The 14753-nt window shown below is 62.2% G+C and overlaps 1 protein-coding gene across 1 annotated transcript; it reads right to left on the bottom strand.

The window, feature by feature from the left end:
- Nucleotides 1–1274: 1274 nt before the first annotated feature.
- On the bottom strand, nt 1275–14047 carry DCAF8 (DDB1 and CUL4 associated factor 8). Its single transcript, XM_078382134.1, has 14 exons — nt 13814–14047; nt 11554–11628; nt 8758–8828; nt 7279–7982; nt 6640–6780; nt 6264–6358; nt 5451–5561; nt 5243–5315; nt 4843–4900; nt 3997–4104; nt 3589–3719; nt 3189–3308; nt 2889–3005; nt 1275–2575 (listed from the first exon to the last, which is right to left on the bottom strand). The coding sequence occupies exons 3-14, from the start codon at nt 8804–8806 to the stop codon at nt 2456–2458; spliced, it is 1827 nt and encodes a 608-aa protein (XP_078238260.1). The 5' UTR covers nt 8807–8828; nt 11554–11628; nt 13814–14047; the 3' UTR covers nt 1275–2455.
- Nucleotides 14048–14753: the final 706 nt, after the last annotated feature.

Genomic DNA, 14753 nt, shown 5'->3' with positions numbered 1-14753 from the left:
GGCGGGTCCCCTTAAGAGCTCTTGCCCAGGGCAAAACCGCGAGGACCTTCTCCTTCCCCAGAGACGGGCCAAAATGACTCTCTTTCCCCTTTCTTTTCTCCCACCCCTGCCCTGCAGCGAGGTGAGGGTGTTCCTAGAGGCAGAATCCACGCCCCCCCCCCCAGCCCCAGCTTTCCCCCACCTGCTCCCGCTCGCTCGAGTCCTCCAGTTCCCAAGGAAGACGGCAGCAGTCCTTGTAAACGGGAGGGAGGGACGGGGGCCCATCATCACCATCACCCTACCCGCTGCCAGCGCCGCCCTGGCTGGAGAGGGACAGGGGCCGCTCTCGCGGCGCCCCCTGCTGGGCCCAGCCCCACCCGCTGCCTACCCGTACGCAGCACACGCAGGGAGCCATTCTCGCCCCACACACGACACCCTCGCCAGGCTGGACTCTGCCTCTTTTCGGTCGGCGGAGGGCCCACGAGCAAAGCTGGCTGCTCTTGCGGCGCGTGGAAGGGTGTGTGCAAGCGTGGCCGTGGCCCTTGCCACCCACAGACAATCCCCTTGCACCTCCTCTGGGGGTGAACCCGCCACACTTGCCGCCCTGGAAAAGCAGTTCCCTCGCCTCCTCTCCTCCTCCGCCTCCTGATGCCAGGCGGTCCGTCCGGCCTTCCTTCCGAAAGCGAGCAAGTGTCCATCTGTCCGTCCATCTGTCCGTCCGTCCCACAGAGGCCACGGGAAGCAGTGCTGCTGGGCCAAGCTGGGCGCATGCACAAGCGGGCGCACATGCTAAGAGAAGGGCAAAGGGGGTTAGGCAGCACAGCAAGCCAGGCGGGAGGCCGAGGGACGCAGAGGTCCAAAACAAGAGGGGTGGGGGGAAGCAGTTAAGCCGAGGAGACGAGTCCTCCCCCCCCCCTTTGCCAGAAACAACCGGCCCTGGCGGTGTGGCTGCAAGAGGAGGAAGCTCATCGGTTGGCCCCTCCAGCAGAGAGAAGCATGCAGCCCCCCCCACCCTTCCTCGGTGCCCCTTTTTGCTGGCATGCCTCCCAGAGGGGCCGCCCTCCCCCACCACGCACCCCTTCTTGCCTGATGCCCCCCCAAAACTGTCATCTGTCCAAACTGGAATTGGACAGCCGCACGCTTCTCGGTGGTGGGCCTTGAAGCAGAAAGCGGTCCCCTGCCCTTCATCAGGAGGCAGCCATGGAGGGGGAGCCGCAGGAGAGGAGAATGGACGCCCCCTCCCCAGGCAGCCCCCACAACCGTCGTTCCCATTCACAGACCACCCGACGGCACTCTGTCTCTCAATTCTTTTATTGCATTTATATAATATATATATTTAAACTTTTACAATAATTTCAACTTGATAACATCCAAGTTTAATTTGGTTCTCATCTTGTTTAATACATATAAAATTAGGCCTCTAAACAGCAATAAAGGGAGGGGGGAGAGAGAAGTTGTTTTCAGAACCAAAGAGCTTATCCTTCAGAGGGGAGGCGGGAGAGAGAACCACCTTCTAGCCAAGGACGGGAACCCCCCCCCCGGCAGCCCCTTCTCCTTGGGGGCGTGGCAACGAGCCCACCCTTCGGTCGGGGTGGTGGTGGTGGGGGTGGTGTCCAAACCCCTTGCTTTTCAATCTATGCTCCAAGAATCTCAGCAAACGGGCCGTCTAAACAGCAAAAGTAGGTGTAAAACTGCAAAAGGGAAGGGGAAGGGGGGGGAAAGGACGTCTGTGTGCCCTAGAAGTGCAGCTGAAGAGAAAACACAAACAAACAAACTAACAAACAGGGAAGAAGAAAAAAAAACAAACCAACCGGAGGGAGAAGGAATCCCACCCCCTGCCAAAAGTATAATCCAAAATAAAGCAAGAGTCCAAGGCCGCTCTTCCTGCCAGCAGCGGCTGCGTGCGGCAAGTGCTCCGTGGGGCGGGCGCAAGGAAGCACAAAACAACCAAGTGCCCCCCCCCGCGGCGGGGGGGGGGAAACGGGACTCACACCAGCATCTTGAGGGGGGAAAAAGGGGGGGGGAGAAACACCCCACTCCAAAGAAGCTTCACAAGGAAGGGAGATGACAGCATCTGAAAACATCCCCACCCCACCCCAGGGCTCCTGGCAAAGATGGTCGTGATGGGGGGGGGGGAAACAGGGCAGCTCAAGCAGAAAGGGAGGGGGGTGCTGGCAGATCAAGGCAGATTTTATTTTGGGGGGTTGGTTTCCTTCCCAGGCCCTCTCTCTGCTGGCTTCTAAACTGCACCCACAGCCCCCACCCCCCCGTACCCCCCACTCCCAGCCAGCCAAGTGAGGGTGACGGGGGCTGAGGCTGCGGGGGGGGGGGAGCCCTTCCTTTGCGTTTCAACAACAAGCAGAATCAAAGGACAGGTAATCTGCGGGGGGGGGCGGGGCGGGCGGTGGAGGTGTTCAAGTCTGCGCCCTTGCGACCCCCTCCCCTCCCCGGCTACCCCACATCCGCAAAGGGTCTCTCACGACGGCATGCACTGCACCCGATCCGGGCCGTCCTCGTCTTCGTGAGAGGTGTCCGAGGAACTGGAGGACTCGTCCGAGTCGCTGTCGGTGGCGCCGGTGCCGGGATCTCGCCGGCGCTGAGAAGAGAAAGCAACCCTAAACACCCAGACCGACCGCGAGGGGGGGGGGCCTGCAGGAACAACCCCCCGGCACGCTCAGTCGCTGGGGGCGCGCGGGGGGGGAAGCTGGGAGATGCGGTAGGAACCCCGTTTCCCTCTTCTGACCTGGACGCTCCCTCCCTCCCGCCGGCCCGCCCTCCCTCCCTTTGGCCGAAAGGGAGGGTGGTGCGGAATCCCCTCATCCCTGAGACCCCTGGCCAGGCAGAGCCCTCCCCTCCCCCGCCCCCTACCTGCCAGGAAAGCCCCCCCCACCTCCCCTCCTGCCCCATACCCGGTGGTGCCTCCTTTGCCGGAAGTGGTGCATCAGGAACCAGAGGAGGTGGCTCTCGTACATGTCCGTGTGGTGGAGGCTGTCCTCGTCCCTCTCCCGCTTGTTCTTCTTGATCACCTGGCAAAGGCGGAAGGGCAGAAGGGCAGAGGTTGGGGGGGGGGGTCAGGCCAAGCCCTCCTCCACCCTCGGGCCCCTCTTCCGCAGCCACAGGGGAAAGGGGAAGGGCCCCAACGCGGGCAGGATCCCAGCCGTGGCCCAGGCTGGCCTGCAGCCCAGGGCCCCGAAACGGCTGCCCCTCACCTCTTTTAAGCCTGTCAGCTGGGTGGGGGTCTCGGCGGTGGGGGCCCAGAGCTTGACATCGTGGTCCAAACCACTGGTGGCCAGAACTGGGAGGTGCGGGTGCGGTTCCAGGCAGTTGACCTGCAGCAGGAGGAGGGGGCGAAGGGGGGGGGGCTGAGAACCAGCCCAGCCAAGAGGAAGCCCAGCTCCTGCCCACCCCAAGGTGGCCCAGCAGAAGGCCCCGCACGCCGGGAGCGTCTCTTCTGCCCCTTCCAGAGGTGGGGGCGAGGGAGGGAGGGAGGGAGGGAGGGAGACCACCTCCGTGTGTGTGTGTGTGTGTGCGGGGGGGGGGAAGAAGGTTGAACGGCCGGCGGGACAGGGCAGAGGCCCCGGCCTGGCTTGGCCCGGCGGTGCCACTCACCACGCCGCCTTTGTCCCCCTCCATGAACTGGACCACCTGGCAGGAGGCCTTCTCCCACAGGAAGATGTGGCCGCAGTCGCTGCCGCTCACCACAAACTCACTCTTGGGCCCGTAGAAGTTGACCCCTTTCACTGGAAGGCAAACGGGGTGGGGGGTGCATGAGGAGGGAGGCAGCCCCAGCCACCCCGCGGGGGGGGGTCCCAAAGGGGGGAGTGGGCCGAGGCTCCCCCTTGCCCTGCCCAGCACGGAGGGGGCTTTCACCCCCGAGCTGGGGGGAGCCGCCTCTCCGCAAGCCACCCCTCGCAGCGCCTCCAAGCGCACCCTCGGCCTCAGGCGGAGCGGCCGCTTCCCAGCCGGAGAAGGGGCAGCCCCGACGGCCCCCCCCCGGCGGAAGGGAGGCGCCCCTACCTGTGGCGCTGTTCCGGTGCCCTTTGTAGCGCTTGAGGTACTCGGCCCCGTCGCTGTGGGAGGCGTCGAAGAGATAGATGTCCTCGTCATTGTAGCTGGTCAAGAGCTCTGCAAGACACCCACAGCGGAGTCCCTCAGGCACGGGGAGACCCCACCACTGACGCCACCAGAGGGGGCGGGGGAGAACCTCGGTTGGAAGGGCCCCTCCTTGGAGACAGGCAGACCTCGGAGGGAGGGCCGTCAAAGGAACCGGCCCTGGACCCCCGGCGAGGGCAGTCCATCGTCCAGAAGGGGCACCTCCGGCCATGCGGAAGCAGCGCAGAGGCCAAAGGGTCAGCTCCTGCCTGGGCCGGTCGCTGGGCACGAGGAGCCGGCCGGATCCAAGGAGGCAGGGCAGGAACAGGCCACGGGGGTGGTTGGGTGTCCCCCCCCCCCCAGGGGACAGGGAGGCTGCTGCCCAGGACCCAGCCTGCCTGTCTTCACACCAGCTGGGGGGGCTGCCGGGGAGGTGCCAGTGACCCTCCCCGCCCAACTCCTGTTTTGCTGATCGTGATCAAATACGTTTGTCAGCACGAAGGGAAAAGAAGCGCGGGCAGCTGCTGGAACTTTGGAAAGTCTGGCAGCGCTTCTGTGTTTTTTTCATAACCTTTCCAAATGTGTGGCATTCCGACCTTCTGTAAATATTGATTAGCGTCACCTTCTGTAGGAACATGTTCTCTAGCTGAGGCTCATCTGCTGCCAAGCGTTCTCCTTCTGGGAGGGAGGGGCTGCCTCGCTCCCCCTCGTGCCCCCCCGCCACGTCCACCCCCACCCATCCCATCCCAAGGGAGGGGCCGCCGTCTCTACCTGAGCCGTTGTAACTGTAGACCAGGCAGGTGATGTTGGCTTTCGACTCGCTGTTCACCTAGGAGGGAGCGGGGCCGGGAAAGAGGTTAGTTTCGGAGGGCTTGCTCCATGGGATGGTCCCAGGGCCCACAAGCCAGGGAGCTGGGGAGGGGGACACAAGGCAGAAAGAGCCCCCCCTCTGTCCTCCCACTCATTGAGGGGTCGTTCCTCCGCCCTCAGGCCAGTTCAGGGCCCTGCAGCTGCCCCTCTCCCGGGGGGGGGGGCAGGAGGGCACCACCAGCCACCTCTTCCCAGCCATGGGGATTTGAGACGTCCATCCACCCAGATATTTTGGGCTCCAGCGGGTTCTCCCTATGAGGGGGAGGGAGGGAGGGAGGGAGGGAGGGAGGGGGGTCCTTGCCAAGTGATGGGGGCAGAACTTCTTGAGGACCCCATTGTTCTCCTTCTCGTCGATCTTCCGCTGGTCGTAGATCCTGGGAGGAGGCAGAAGCCTTCGCTCAAGACAGGCTCTGGGCCGACTCCACCCCTCCTGCTTCTCCCCCCACCCACTGTGCCCCTTGAGGAAGGGGAGGGTCCTCCAGAAAGCCACCGGGGCCCGGCCAGCTCACCTGACGTATTCGTCTCTCCCTCCCACAGCAAACTGGTGGGTGTTGGCCGGGTTGACGTAGATGGTGTACAGGCCCACCTTCTTCTCCTTCTCTTTCGTCACCACCAGCTTCCTAGAAAATGGAAGCCACGCCGGGGGGGGGTTGGGGTTGGGGGAAGGACCTTTATATTCACCCCAGAGTCCAGATGGACCCGATCCCACGCCAGCCACCTCAGACTGCAGATCAGGGGCCGCTCCCCCATCGGTGGGAGAGGAACTCCACCCTGGGTCTCCCCTTCAAAGGAACCCCCTCTGTGAGGGAGGGGCTGCCTTCCTTCCCACCCACCCCCATGTCTGGGAGGGCGGAGAATCGAACCGCAAGCCAAACCAGGACGGGCAGAGCCTCCGATGCCGTCCTACCCCAAGCCTGCAAAACTTGTGAGGCCCTGTCACCAGCACAAGGGTGGGGTGACAGAGATTCCCCCCCCCCGGCATCTCTCTGAAATCAGACCCACACTTTTACAATTGTACTTCACAAAAGCAAAACAGCGGACCCCAAACTATCTTCCAGCAGGAAGGGATGGGGGGGGCAGCTGGAGCTCCCCTGGCCTGGCCGAAGCGCTGGGGCACGTGTGCCTGTCTCACAAGGCCTCCCACACAGAGGGCTCCCGAGGGCTGTGCTTCTCCCCCCCCCCCCCCCCGGTGAACTCAGACCCAGCTGCCCTGGGGGTCTGGAGGGGCCCCGACAGACAACCACCGGTTCTGTGGGCTGGACAGCCAGGCCGCCCCAGAGGAAGGAAGCACAGGCAAGAGAGGAGCCCCTCTGCCCACTTACGAGGCTGGCCGGTCCTGTCTCAAGTCGATGGTGAAGACAACCGCATCTTCGCCAGCGGAGAGGAAAGTGCAGGGCGAGTCTGGCTCCAGGGCCAGCTGGAATTGGAGGGGGGGGAGGAGAAGAAGGAGAAAAAGAAGGTGGGCTACCGCAGGGCAAGGGGAGGGAAGGGGCTTCCCAGGGTCCTTTCTGCCCCCCTTTCCCCATCCAGACATTTCCGGGGGGGGCTCAGCTGGGAGAGGGCCGGCAGAGGCCACTTTTCGGGGGAGGGGGGGAGGCAACCTTATTTTCTCTCCTCCAAGGACAGCCCGCCAACCCTGCCCCTGCCCCCATCCATCCTCCGTGGCTTCCCTCCCCCCTCGGGCCACGGGCCACTCACCTTGTGCGAGGCCCCCTTGTGCTGAGCCACTCGCTTGGTGGTCTTGCAGCATTGGGTGGCCGAGAGCTCGGCCACGCGGACCTGCCCGTCGCGGGCACACATGGCGAGCGTCGAGTCCCCGCTGTTTGGGAGGAACTTGGCCTGCAGAGGGAGGGGAGGAGAGCAGCCGCTGAGGGCCACGGACAGAGCGGCAAGGCCCGGCCACGGAAGCTGCCTTTATGGGCCAGACGGAGGCCTTGCCAGTCTCACCCCCCCCACCCACCCACCGAAGTGAAATGATGAACGAGGGCGGCTTCTTGCTGCTCCCCAGGAGCCAACTGAACATACCACGAGACGTTCGCTTTACCTTAAACGGCCAAGGCGGCACGACTGAACTTAACCGGCTTGGGCCCCAACGGCTCGTCTGAGCGAGAGCCGACCCGCAGAACCAACGGGATGTACGGAACGGCCGCCCTTCAGGAAAAGAGTCGCGGGGTCTACTCTCGTCGGGACCCACGCCTTCAACTCAGACCAGGGGGGGGGGCGGCTGCTGCTGCTGCCCTTTCTCTGCCAGAGCCTCTCCAGCGGGGCCACCACAACCCCAAACCTGGCACCTGCCCCCCCTCCCCTCTAACCCGGCGAGACCCCCTCCCTCCCCACCTGGAAGACGTTGCTCTTGTGCCCGCTCTCAAACTGCAGGACGGGCCGCCGCCGCCCCCAGTCCCAGACCACCACCTTGAGGTCGTCGCTGCCGCTGGCCAGCCAGGTGCCGCGCTGGTTAAAGTGCAAGGTGTTGACGCAGCCGGTGTGGCCCTCCAGGCCATACTGCAGCCGGAAGCGCTGCACAAAGACGCGGGCGCCGCAGGCCTCGCGCACAAAGCGGGCGCCGGAGCCCAGGGCCCGCTCCCGGAGGGCCGGGATGGCTCGCCAGCAGGGGCGGGGCAAGGCTGTCGTCTCCGAGACCACCCAGTCCTCCAGGGCCCGCTCATCGTCCGAGGAGTCCCGGTCCCGGTTGGGCCGCTTGCGCTGGGCGCGCCGGCAGGAACGCTGGGCTTCAGGCGCCAGCTGCTGCTGTTGTTCCTCTTCCTCCTCCTCTTCTTCCTCCTCCTCCTCCTCCTCCTCCTCCTCTTCCGAATGGGAGCGGTCGTAGGTGCGGTTCAGCTCGTTGATGGAGTAGTGGCCGGTGTCGTCCATGCTGTCCGAATCCTTCTCTTCTGCCGAGCTCTCGCTGTATGTGGGGTTCGGCCCCACCTCGTCCCCGGTGAGGCTGAGGCTGAGGTCTGAAACTTCCACCTCCACCCCAGAGGAGGTCTCGCGCCCCTCAGTGGCCCCAGACATCTCCTCTGGGCTGCTGGACAAGCTCCCTGCACAAGACGAGCAAGATCCCACGTCTACTAAGAAAAGCGTCAAGCTGTCCCCCTTGATGGGCCTGTCCTGTTTCCCACGCTTTAGCACTATCCCCATTCCGCTCGCCTCTCATGACTTCTGTGTGGATTTTATTTGCACCTGCTTTGATCACTTCTCCTCCTTTTTAATCCTGTCCTAAGTGGCCTTGAATCCCAGCCTGGGAGAATGACGGGAAGTAGATCAAATCATAGGAGAAGGAAGCAGGAACGCCCCTGGGTGTGATTGGGGGACCGGCCTCGGCAGGCGACGGGGCCAACCCCAGCCTCTACCCCGTCCCTCTGCCACAGCGTGGGAGAATTCTGATGGGGAACAACGGTCCTCAGGAACCGCCTCCCCCGCAACATGGAAGCCAGCTTCCGAAGCCTTGATTTGGGCAGGATCTGGGCAGCCGGGCTCTGCACGACCGCTCGCCTCCAAGAACTGGAGGCCCCTCCCTCTCCCAAACGGGACGGAGGGGAGCAGGGGCGGGGCCTGCGGTCCTGTCGGCGCCTGGGGGACAGCGCCTTCCTGCCACGAAGGCCAAGGGGGGAGCCCCCACCCCTCCCTATCCCCACCAAGGGAGCTCGGCTCAGGGGCCAGCCACAGCAAGCCTCCTTGGGCAGGAAGGGCTGCCTCCCCGGGGGGGCAAGGGATCACTACAGCAGTGGGAGCGCCAGCTGGGAGGAGAGAGCCAGGAGCTGCCTTTCCTTTCCCTTTTTAAAAAAACAGGCCGAGCCACTCAGCTCTTCTTACCATTGGGTAGCTCTGTTTTCCCGTCGGTGCTGCTCCCCGCGTCTGACATCTTGTCTCCTTGTAAATTCACCCTGAGAGGAAGGGAAAAGAGGAGGAGAGACAGGCAGTCGGCAAGAGGCGGCTGAGCGAACACATCTCTCCGAGATACGGGGCTTCTCCTCTACGCCCCCCCCCACTGGGAATGGACTGCTTTGGGTATGTGCTTGCTCCCCCCCGCCCCATGAAGTAAGAGGCTGGAGCTTCCTAAAAGCCTAAATGTGAGGCCCCGCCAAAGAGTTGGCAGAGCCCTGACCCCATTGCTCAGGGGAGGGGGGGAAGCACCAAGGCAGGGCTGAGGCCAAAGAGAGACAGGACATGGAGCATGGCGTGTGTATGTGGGGTGGGAAGGCCACCAGCAAAGCGTGGAACCTTTGGCCGCTGGGGCCCAGGATGGGTTGGAGAGACCAGGCGTCCCAGGTGGTTCGGGAACAGGACAGACCCATCTGGCCACTTTGCCAGGCATTGTTTGTGCCTCCCCCGTAGATCTCACGGGGCTGCTCGTGGGACCTGAGCACCACTGGATGTGTGCGCACACACAGAGAACAGGGGGTGAGTGGCCTCTCTCCCAGGGAAGAGGACCGTTGGGTTCGGTGTCTGGAGGGGAGGGAAGGAAGGGAAAGGACGGGACAGGCGGGTGGGGTGCCTTGCCCCCCCCGCCTGTCAGGTGGACGTGGGGCCTCCCTGAAGGCAGGCAGAGGTCCTCACGGCCTCTGCCCGGCAAGTCCCTGCAGCTCCGGCCTGCTTTTCCCGTGTGCAAAAGGCCAAGCCATCTCAAGAAAAGGCAGCGCCTGGAACGGCCAATCTTTCTCTCTCCAGGATGCATTTGGAGATGCAAACGCCAATTTCTTGAAAAGCCTAAACAGCCGAGAGAGAGAGAGAGAGAGAGAGAGAGAGAGAGAGAGAAAGAGAGAGAGAGAGAGAAAGAGAGAGAGAGGAGGACCTGCCTTGCCTTCCTAGGAGCAGAAACAACAGGAAGCAGACGGAAGGGGAAAGAGGCAGCTTTCAGACAAGTGGGGTGTGTGTGTGTGTGTAGGGGGTTTCCATCCTCCCCCCACCCCCACCTGCTCACTAGCTGAGGCTCGAGAAGAGCCCACACGCCACCCTCCCCAAAAAGGAAAGGGAGCCTTTGAAAAGGGCCAGCTTTTGCAGCGTCAGGGTGAGCTTGCTGCTCTTTGGCTCACGTCCAGGGCAGCGGGTCCAATTTCTGGCGGTGGAAGGAGGGGCGGAAAGGAGTCGGCCGCTTCAGCTGCCCAAGCCAGCTGCTCCGCAGGCCAGCAGGAGAACAGACCAGGCGAGTCACGAGAAAGAGAGAGCAGGTCGCCACCCCTCGGGGAAGGCGGCCTGGCAGGGTGGGCAGGAAAAGCCTCTCCCCAGGCCAACCAACTGCAGAGAAGGAATCGGGAGGAGAACAGCCTCTTCTTGTCAGGAGTGCGGAAGCTGCTCTGGGACACTCGGGCGGGGTGGGGGGGGGTTGGGCCCGAGCCTGGCACCCTCTTCACCCACGGCTGCTTGAGCAGGAGCCCTGCGGTCCAGCCTCTGGACGACAGGAGGTCTGAGGGTGGAAGCAGCGGGCCAAGGGGCCGGGGATCTGTGATCCAGGGAAGCGAACACCAGCCTTGCCAGCAAGGAGCTGGGCCTCCTGAGTGAGGATCAAGCATCATCCCCTTTGCCCCCCCCCCCAGAGCCAAGATGGGGCTCTCCAGCAAAACCACCTGGGAGGAGCGCAGGATGGGGTGGCTGGGAGGCCAGGACGCGAGGGACACCTGCCGGGCGCCTCCCCTGGGCTCTCGATTCCTCCTCCGCAGAGACTCCACCTGCCCAGCCTCGTGGGACCGAGGGAAGCGGCGGGAGGAGGGAGGCTGCGCCAAGAAGAAGAAAGCAAGCCAGCTGCCAGTCACCTTGGGTTGGTCCTGAGGCGGGAGGCCTCGAAGGCAGGTGGCCCCTGAGCCAGTCATTTGGGCACCTGGGTCACCAACCGGCAGAAGGGCAGTGGAGGGAAAGGAAGCGAAGGACCCCCAGGAAAGGAAGCCCGACAAGGAAGAGGGAGGGAGGGAGGGAGGAGGAGAGCAGAATGGCCTGGCAGTGCCTGGAGAGACCTCTGTGAAGGCAGCCACAGTCCAGCCTGGCCGGGTCCCAGAGCTGCTCATAAGCAGATAAGGAGGAAAGGGGGGGGGGAGGAGGAGGAGGAGGAAGAGAGAAGCTGTACAAGGTCACCAGCAACTCCAAGTACTTCGGTTCCAGCGAAGGAACCAGAAGGAACAGCACCCTCAGGAAAAAAGGCAGGCTGAAGCCCAACGCCCCCCCCCCCCCGCCAAAGCCACCGGGAAGCAGACCGGAGGGGAGCGAGACCAAGCGGGGGCCGGGCCAAGGCGGACACCAAGCTCGGCCCCTCCACCTCCTGCTCAGAGCCAGAATCCAGGGGCAGGGGGACCAACTTTTGGCCAGGACCCCCTCCCTCCCTCCCTCCCTCCCAGAAACCCCCCCCAAGCCCCCCACCAGCAAACTTTAACCTCAGGCAGCACAAAACTGTCAGCTCTGCGGTAGAGCAAGCCAGCTCCTGAGGGGAGCGGCCCTTCCACCCCACCCCCTCGGGGGGCTCCCTTTGCCTGCAACCCTTCCACGATCTTCCCAAGGAGGCTCTTTCGTCCCTGGAGAGAAAGGTCCCTCTCGCCAAGCATCCCAAGCAAGACCGTTGCCCTGACCCATTTCCTCTGGCCTGTGCCGAAATGCTTTATAACACCTGAGGCGCTCACTCACCTGCCTGGTCCTGATCCTCCAGCAAAGGTAAATTCCAGGAATATCGTGAAGCGTTGCTGCACAACTGCTGTCAAACTGAGCAGGGAAAGAGAAGGCAGAAGTGAAGCTGAGAGGACGACTGCCCGGCGCCCTCGTCTTTCTCTGTGATTCTACGCATCTCCTCTTCAGCTCCAGCAAGGGGTGGGGGGAGTGGAGGGGGACAGATCCGGCTTTCCAAGAGAGGCCGTCTGGGCTCTGAGACCAACGCAGAGAGCCTACGGGCCAGCAGGTGGAAAGGGGCTGCTTCCCTTCTCCCCGGCCAGAACCTCTGCTACACAGCCAGGGCACATACAAGCCCCAAGGTGGATGAAAGGTCGCAAAGCTCACACCTAGTTCAAAAGCCACTTGATTTGGGGCCTGGAGCCCAACAAAACCTGGTGGGTTTTGTTGGGCTCCAGGCCCGAAATCAAGTGGCTTTTGAACTAGGTGTGAGCTTTGCTACCTGGTGGGTTTTGTTGCCTGGTGGCTCTGGACTGAGGAGAACCTTACAAATGTCAGGAACACCTGACAAGGCCTGTCACCAACCACCGTGATCAGGAGGTCTGGCCAACCGGGAACCAAACCTATCAGGGCGGACACAGGACCCATGCCTACAATGAACTGATTTTTATTCTGCGCTCTCTCTACGAAGCTTTAGGCAGGACAGACGTTACCCCCCCAACACACACAGAGTCCCACGTCTCTTCTTTCTTTTACTGTTCAATAGGTGTGGGAAATGTTTCATCTATAGGATCACACAGGCATGCAATACCTCTCCCCAGGTGCAGAGCATGCTCCCACCAGGGCATGAGCGTGCAAGTCGAGATCAGCACCGAACACTTCCCTCCTAACCAGACAAGGCCCTCGTGGCCTCTGGTGCGGGTTGGCGGTTCTCCCGCACCACCCTGGGGGGCCAGCTGGGCTCTCTCCTCGAGGGGGCAAGGTGCTGTGGTGACACAGGCCGACCTTTTATACGCCACTAGAGTCAGTAGGGCGGCTGGCGGAGAGGAGGTGTGGGGTGCAAAGCTCCTTCTCCACTTCCAATGTGAACCTGCACGCCACGTGAAGCACTCCGCCTCAACTGCAGTGGCTTGTTTACTCTCGCTTTTCTCTTTTTCATTGGCCCCATAAAAGACATTCATGCCCCCCCGGGGATTTTTCATTTTGACTACCTGTGCTACAATTCTATTCTTTAAAAAAGTCAATATTACACCAAAAAGATATTGAATCCTGCCTGCTGTCATGGACTATTTATTTGATGCCTTTCTGCTTTACAAGGCATCCCATCTAAAATTCCTACGTAAAGAAACCTACACCTTTTCTTGCAAAAATTAAACATAGTGACCAAATTTAGTTCAAATTAAATCCCACAGCAAAGAAGGGGACACCATCAACTGGCTGTGGTGTTAGCTTCAGGCTCGCAGCTGTACACACGGAAAGTAACCTGCCATTTTCTTTAATTACCCAGTTCGTTTGCCTAATGTCTGACTGGATTACTAGCACAGGAACAAAGAGCAAACTCTAACCCCCCCCCCCCCCCCGCCGCCGCCCCGGGAAAGGAGAAAGCTAAAAATGGGACCGACATCCAGGCCCTCCTTGTCCTCGTCCTGGGAAGGTGCTGGGCGGCTGGTGAGGCGGGGAACCGACGGGGAACCCCACAACTGCGAGGGGGGGGTTTGCCTTCCCTAACCTTCACTCCCCCCCCAGAAGGATCTCTCTCCCCCCTGCCCCCCTTTCTCTCCCTTTCCCTCTCCCCTCCTCTTTCTTGGGAGAAACCAGGAGAAAGAAGCCCCCCGCCCGCCCCCCCCAGGCAGCACCTACCTCTCCTCCTCCTCCCCCACCCTCCAAAGGGGGGGGCGGCGGACTCCAACTCCCATCGGCCTCCACCGCCCCGAGGGATGGGCCTTGCAATCCCAGAGCCCTCAACTCCCCCCAAACACACACACTCCTACTCCTGCTGGATGCTAAGAGTCGCCGCCTCCCCCCCCAATTCTCTCCACGCATCTTCGGACTCCAAGGCCCATCATCCCCCACCGCCTTGGGCAGCCCCACCCCAAGCCTCCTGACGGCGGCCCTCCCTCGTTTCCTCCACAGAAACAAAGCCTCGGCCCCCTTCCCCCCCCCCGACAGAAGGGACCCCTGAGGGGGAGGGTGGGGGGCGGGAAAGGGGGGCTCTCAGAGGGACTAGGCCTCGCCAGGGGCCTCCCACCGCCGGGGCCTCCCTTCCCCTTGGGCGCCTCACCTCGGGAGGCCGCCGCCGCCGCTGCCGCCGCCACGGCCCCTCCGCCGCCGCCCCCGCTGCTGTGGCCGCCGCTGCTGCTCCTCCTTCCGCTCCTCCGGCTGGCGAGGCTCCCAGGCCGGCCCGGCGCCACCGACGCCATTTTATCGCCCAACCGCTCCTCCTCCTCCTGCGGCCGCGGCCGCTTCTCCCCCCCCCCTCAACAGCCGCGCTTGACGGTTCCCTCCGCCAGCGCCGCTTTGCGACACTTCCGGCGCTCAAAGGAGCGAGGGGGCAAGAGGGAAACAAAGTATCAGGGACACTTCCGGCCCCTCGCAGGGGAAGCGGGTACCACCGAGACGCCCGGCCAGAGCGGCCCTCGCCTCCTAGTCCTCCAGAACGTTTTTTCTCTAGAGAGGTTATCTTCTCTTGCTCACTGAACACTTCCCGAAAAGTAACGTTCACGAGACGGACAGACATCGCAGAGCTCGGCACTGACTCTTGGAACTACAGCTCCCACAATCCCCAGAAAGAGGAGATGTTCCAGATTTTAAAAAACCTTTCAGGGCCACCGGATCAAAGTTATATCCTTCTTTGGATACCCCCCCCCCACACACAGCCCATTCGAGGTAAATAGCAACAACCCCTCCCCCCAGACACACACACACACACACACACACACCTGGGCCTGGGCTGAGGTAGCCAGATCCTCAGGGGCTTCCAAGGGAAGTGGAATAAAAGAGGAGCACCCAGGGCAGGACGCAATCTACCTCAGGAAAGAAAGCGGGATTGGGCTGAGAGAGGCTTCCTTGCTCAGTTTCCCGCCATCCGGCCATTTATTTATTTATTTATTTATTTTATTTCTATCCCGCCTATCTGATCATATTAGACCACTCTAGGCGGCTTACAGTAAAAACAACAATGTAATTTTAAGACTTTACAGCAGAAACGTAAATAAAAAATA

Source organism: Pogona vitticeps, chromosome 15 (assembly GCF_051106095.1).
Source record: "Pogona vitticeps strain Pit_001003342236 chromosome 15, PviZW2.1, whole genome shotgun sequence".
In the NCBI taxonomy this organism is placed as follows: domain Eukaryota; kingdom Metazoa; phylum Chordata; class Lepidosauria; order Squamata; family Agamidae; genus Pogona; species Pogona vitticeps.
Note: the sequence above shows the minus strand (reverse complement) of the source record. Positions and strands in the feature narration are given on the sequence as shown.

Excerpts from the sequence above, each read along its gene's own strand:
- DCAF8 (XM_078382134.1), bottom strand. The coding sequence starts at position 8,806 with ATGTCAGACGCGGGGAGCAGCACCGACGGGAAAACAGAGCTACCCAAT. Across the intron at positions 5,316-5,450 it reads GGGAGAGACGAATACGTCAG|GATCTACGACCAGCGGAAGA; the intron begins GTGAGCTGGCCG and ends GCCTCCTCCCAG. Across the intron at positions 3,006-3,188 it reads AGCTGACAGGCTTAAAAGAG|GTGATCAAGAAGAACAAGCG; the intron begins GTGAGGGGCAGC and ends CGCCTTTGCCAG.